General features: G+C 39.2%; 1 protein-coding gene across 2 annotated transcripts in view; it reads left to right on the plus strand.

The window, feature by feature from the left end:
- sonb (SON DNA and RNA binding protein b) overlaps nucleotides 1-6,242 on the plus strand; it is a 36,799-nt gene that overhangs the window by 12,081 nt on the left and 18,476 nt on the right. For both annotated transcript variants that reach the window (XM_015060123.1, XM_015060124.1), the window contains exons 14-17: nucleotides 2,716-2,826; nucleotides 2,916-3,032; nucleotides 5,372-5,519; nucleotides 5,830-5,898. In XM_015060123.1, the coding sequence (XP_014915609.1) occupies nucleotides 2,716-2,826; nucleotides 2,916-3,032; nucleotides 5,372-5,519; nucleotides 5,830-5,898 (445 nt within the window). The remainder of the gene's footprint in view (nucleotides 1-2,715; nucleotides 2,827-2,915; nucleotides 3,033-5,371; nucleotides 5,520-5,829; nucleotides 5,899-6,242) is intronic.

The raw sequence follows: 6,242 nt of genomic DNA on the forward strand, positions 1-6,242 counted from the left end.
CCAAAAAATATGAAATATTTTAGCATTGTGGCTATTTGAGCCTTCATATAAAAAAAAAAAAAAAACTGCAGCAATATGCCTGTTGACTGTTGTTGGTTTTTTACCGCTTTACATACATGTTTATTAAAAGGAGTTTATAGAACTGTTCAACTTTGCAAACAAAAGTATGTAGAAGTCTGGCATGTTTGTCTAGATGGCAGTTCATTTCTGAACCAGAAGGTGGTGCTAGACTCGTTTCAGCCAGTTCAGTAGCAGCTGGCTGCTGACACCAACACTGAAGTTAGGTGGAGACATGCAAACAATTGACAAGGTCTATCATGTTATTTAAGATAACTAAATATCTGAACATAAAACAGAAGCAGTTATTCTCTGTATTAGATTTATTTGAAGTAAAATGGTTTAAAGGCGACCTGTCCAGGAAGAATTGCGCCTGTTGCCCAGTGAACGCTGAGGACCAGCCTCCTTTGAGAAGCTTCAGGGATGAGAGGGAATAGATGGATGTTTGGTTTAGTTTCATCAGAACCTCAGTACATTTACAAAATCTAATCTAGATTTGTTTTGCTGCATTTGGAGTAATGGCTTCTTCCTCTGAATGGCCTTTCAGCCAATGTCCTGTAGTAACAGGACGTACTGACTCTCTCTTAACTTGTGTGTGATTAGGGTATTGTTGCAGTTTGTATCTGGGTTGATTTGAACATTTTGTACCTTCCTAAAGAGGATGATGGTTGTTTAGAGTTCCACATTATATAAAATCCCATTCGTCATTGCAGTATTGCAGTTAACAAAGGATTGGTTGGATACAATAAAATAAAAAAGAAATCTGCAGAACCCTAGGCATTCTCTTTGTACACAGTCGCTCCAGGTGATCAGTCCTACCCACAGCCATCAGCATCAACACAAACTCTTTGAAGAACCTTGGATAAGATGAGTTGCATGTATTTGGGATTAATAAAGTGTTCTTGAACTGAATTGACAAAACAATGATGTGTTTCTTCTTAATGTGTAGATGTGAAGTTATAGAGAATCCGTGGAGGAGTTACAGATTAGCGTGTTGGCAAGGAGGCCTTCACCTGTGGAAAATGCAAAAAGCTTCTGGTTTGATCACTTTAATGCTATGAATAACTTCTTCATCAACACTGATCTGTATGTGCCACAGAGGGGTCACTGTTACCCAACCCAGCCGTGCTGATCAGAGCTTTGAGCAGGAAGCAGCTGTTTCTGCAGAATAACAAGACACCGTCTTCTGCTTGGTGGGCACATGCAGAGAGAGACGGCTGTAATGAGATCGGCTGTCAGCGCTGGCAGAGATCACACATCACTGCCAGCGCCTTTGGGCTGCCAATACAAGCAATATGAGAAATAACAAGACACTTGGACTCTGAGTATTTACAGTTTGCTGTCACTGTTCAATTTGCAGTGCTCTGGCAGTGTTTTATATTTTCATGTGGATGAAGGTATTTTGTAGGCAGGCAGGGATATTATTCTGAGACAGAACAAGCTACAAAACCTCTGTCAGAATGTGTGTTTATTAGAAGGGAAATGCCAAACTCAGGCTGTTTGGAGCAGGAAATCTTAGAAAAAGCTTCTGAGTGGAAAAGAGCAGATGCATGTTGTTCTTGATGTAGCGAAAGTGTCATGAAATAATAAAACTAGTTGCCCAAACAGTGTTTGCAGCAGATGCTACAGAACATTTATACGTTGGCTGTGTTTCTAAACTGCTGATCAGAATGATCTAAAGATCTCTAACATGTTTGTGCAAGTCTGATTCTTTTGTTCCAGAGAACTAGAACTGCATTTTGCAATAGTTTTCATAGACTAAGAAGAGTAAAAAATAAAGTAGAACTGAGTATAAACTGTAGCAGGGTGCATTTTGCGTTCATAGTTAGAAAAATGTGTTAAATTGAGCCAAAGAAGCTCTGAAAAAAAAAACAAACCAGAATATAAAAAAATCAATTTAAGGACTTTCTCACGTTTATATTAGGGCTGCAGCTAACAATGATTAGAGTAGTCAATCAGTTATACTGACGATTATCAATTATTCGTATAAGAAATAATCACACTTTGCAGATTTTTTTATTTATCTTCTTCAGCCTTTTTTATACATTAGAAATACATTAAAAGATGCAAATAACAAATGATTAAAACAGTTCCCTTTTTAAATAAGAAAATAAAAATGTTATTGCCTAAAATGCCATAACAGAATTTATCTAGTGAATGCTTGATCAAAAGATGTACCGCAGCTAAAATATACAGTTATTTTACTTATATTCTGCAGAAGATAATTAATGAAAGCATTAACTGCAAACAAGAAGAAAGTGGGTTGACCTGGAGCCATAGAAACCTGACTGCTGTTATGTTGTTCTGTTTGCTGTTGCACTCCAGATAAATTAATTTGAAAACATGCATCTTATTATTCTGATATATTCCTCAGCACTTTCCAGCTAACTCCAGTTAGACATATTTGTATATTAAACACCCAACTCTCCTTTGCCTCCCATCTGGAACTTCTCTGGCAGATATCAGAACTGCAGCTCCTGTGTGGAAACAGCAAAGATTTAAGTAAAGCCTTAAGTTTGAAGCAGCAGCTGGAACAGATGGGTCCTTGTAGATGAGCAGTGAAGCATAGAGAAACGTCCAAACCGATATAGTGGTAGTTTTCTTCCATCACTTAAAATTGCCTTTTTTTCTTCTTCTTCTTCTTCTTCTTCCCCTCAGAATGTGGATATCACCCAGGCAGTGACGGAGAGAATCAAAGCTCAGAGGCGATTGGCTGAGAACCCCTATGACGTCAGTGCCATTTGTATGCTCAGCCGCGCCCAAGAGCAGGTAGGATTAATAAGGAAATGTTGATTTCTCAAATAGTTATAATGAAAATTGAATGGCTGGCTTTTAAGACAATGCTTGTTTTTTAACAGGTGGATGCATGGGCTCAATCCAGTAACGTTCCTGGTCTCTTTACTGGTTCTACTGGAGCCCAGGTTCTCAGCTCAGAGGAGCTGTCTAACAGCGGACCACAAGCGTGGCTAAAGAAGGTAAGGGTTACTTAGCCACTGTGGCCCAATTCAGTCCATTTAACATAAAATCCTATGGTGAGACACATGAAGGACGTCTAGGACAGACATTTTTCACCATCGGTCTTCAGTGGTTCAATTTGTGAAACTTGGAAATCCTCCTTGAAGTTTTGGTCCATTAAGCAGAGGGTTTACATTTCTTCAGGAAAAACAGAGCAACTCCCCAACACTGTCAAATCTCAATCAAACTGCACTTTTAACATGAAACTGGTTTTAGGAATCACACAAATATATTTTAGTGATTAGTTAGGAAAAAGAACAACACCCAAAAAACCAATCATGGACCTGGCAACCACTTAAAAGGAGTGGAGAACAAATATTAGCTGATTGAATGTTAATCCCAACATGTATGTCTTTCAGTCTAAGTTTCAGAGATCATGTTCGTTCTGAACGAAGGAACTTTGAATGAAAGGTTTGGAGTGTAAACTGAAAGAAGAGGAGTTTTGGGTCTCAAAAAGTTTTTACATTTTCTTTTTTTACAGTTACCAGAGAGGTCACAAATTGGGAATTGAACCCCAAACTACTTGCCTCAGTAGTTTGACAAATTAGACAAAACTATGCAGGAACTTTTAAAAAAAATTAGATGATAAACCCAAAAGTATTTGGAAGAAAAACATGGTGACCAAATCTGAGGGGTGTTCAGGCCCAGGTTGAGTTGAGGCAGTTTTTCTCAGTCTCTGAGTCAGGATTAGATAACTCACAAAAGTCATGTCATCAGGTGCCGGTCAACCCCACTGGGGGAATTAAGGAAAGCGTGCAGCGTCACGTTTAATACCAGTTAATAAAAAAATATGCAGCGTTTCCAAAAGGAAACTGAAAAGAAACCGTTCAGTACAAAAGCTTCAGTTTGTTACTGAAACTGAGTAAACAGTTTTCTGTTTTGTTTGTATTTGGGTTCTGAGCTGCTATTTGTTAAAAATTCAGGACCGATCGCCGTTCACTGCTGCATTGTTTCTGGTTTCCGTCCATCTTTATCCTCTGTGACGGCTCAGCGGCTGACCAGCAGCTGAGCAGCAGGATCAGACAAACTGCTTCAAACCCAGCTGTCACTGACAAATTAGACATTGTGGTGTGAAAGTTTATGACAGAGGTGACATCTCACCTTTTTCCTCTTGCAAAAACACACTTACTGACCTTAACCGGGTGCTTAGACTGATGGCGGCAGCTCACCCGTTTAATGAGATGGATCAGTTTTTACCAGTCAATGGTAGGGCTGCCAGCTCAGTTCTAGACCGCTTCTCTCTATATGCCGACTCCTGCGATCCAGTCAACAACAATGAAGTAGTCTCACAAACTGTGGGCTAACACACTGTGTTGTTTAATCCTGTGTGATCTTCTCCTTTTCTGTTCTAACTTCTGGGTTTGTCCTGTAGGAGAGGCAGAAGGATGTGAGCAAGTTATTTATGGCAAAGAAAAAAGATTGATTTGAATGATTTATCTTGGTGTATGAAAAAAACTAATATATGTTGTTTGTTTGCTAGAAAGCTTGGATTTACAAATACAAATAATTTTGATAATTCTAATGAAGCTAAAACAGGAATAGTTTGGTCTGATTTAACTTCAGATAGTGAAAAAAAAATGTATATGTCTATATTCAGTGTATGTAAATGTCTTTTCAAATGTAAATTATGGAGCTGATCTCTACTCTCTGTAGCCTGCCTACCACTTTCTTTGTGCAGATACTTTAAACCACGTATAATATCCGATGTTTGATAGAGCAGCACAGCTCTAGGAAGGTGGTAAAATCACTGACATCAATGAGACCTGTGTCTTAAATCCTTAAACAAAATCAAAATAGCAAACAAACAACAAATAGCTTTCAAAGATTTCTAACCCCCATAGTAACATGCTTTCATATCTTACCGGTCCTAAACGTTTGCTCCCCCAAGGTAAAACTTTGCAAAGTCCTCCTCAGCTGTTAGCACTGCAGGTCTGTGGTTACATGTCTTACTAAGGGCTGTTAGACACCAAACTGACATGTGCCTGTCAGGAGCCTCAGTGCATGTCTGTCCCTGTTGACTCTGTGGATGGTAACAGTCTGTTCTGTCAAACCCACCAGCAGTTTAGATCCGATTTAACTGTCAGGTTTGGGTCTGTCAGTCAGAAACATTGCGGTTGGTTCTTAGCATATTGAATGAACTCTATGAAATGTGTACATAACATAAACAATTAAAACTAAAACTGAATAACTTCCTCTTCCTGACATAAACTAAAAAGGTTAGTGGAGTGACCCATTCCAGGGCTATATTGGATCTATGTAGAGTTGTGCTGATGCAGAGTTTTTTCCCTCCTGGGTGTAGGACCAGTTCCTCAGGGCAGCTCCGGTGTCTGGTGGCGTTGGGGAGTTCCTCATGAGGAAGATGGGCTGGAGAACGGGCGAGGGCTTAGGGAGGAACCGCGAGGGGACGGTGGAACCAATCGTCATTGACTTCAAGGTGGACAGAAAAGGTGTGAATTTCTCTTTTTTGGGTTATTTAGTACAAATCATTTATTTTATTGAAAATTATTAGCTGTTTTTGGTCATGAAAATTATTATACCGGCATTTAAAAGATTAATTCTTGGTTCTGTACTGTATAGTAACTCCCCACATGCAAACACTGAATTTCCTGTTAAATCTCCTGCTTCTTTCTGCAGCTCCATCAGCCCCTTCCACATCCCACTGATAGACTCTTTAGGGAGATTTTCAGACAGATGATCATAATAAATATGGCAGCAGTGCTAATGGAGTTCCTGTGCTCACTGATTTTTATCTTCCAGGTCTTGTTGCTGAGGGAGAAAAGCCACAGAAGCAAACAGGAGGACTTGTTGTAACCAAGGACCTAATGGGTAACACATTCACTGCATTATGTCTGTCTGTTTGCTCTTGCTGAAAAGATTCACATATGGAAAAATAACTTTGTGTGTCAGATATATTGATTGATTCTTGATTTGTGTCTCTAAAGCACTTAGGCTTAGACTTGTCTTATTCAAAGCCCCATGGCAGTGAAGTGATTCCAGATGAGGCTCCCCTCCATTAACACACACTTTAGTTTGTTTCATTCATTGACAATTAAACATGAACATGTCCCATGTTGATGTAAACAGAAAGTTTCAAATAAATAGGAGTATGCCTGTCACGATAACAAATGTTGCTGGCCGATTAATTGTCTAAAGAAATTATTGCGATAAAC

This window comes from Poecilia latipinna, unplaced genomic scaffold, assembly GCF_001443285.1.
Source record: "Poecilia latipinna isolate Pla-1442-1.1 unplaced genomic scaffold, P_latipinna-1.0 Scaffold1688, whole genome shotgun sequence".
NCBI classification, from domain to species: Eukaryota; Metazoa; Chordata; class Actinopteri; order Cyprinodontiformes; family Poeciliidae; genus Poecilia; species Poecilia latipinna.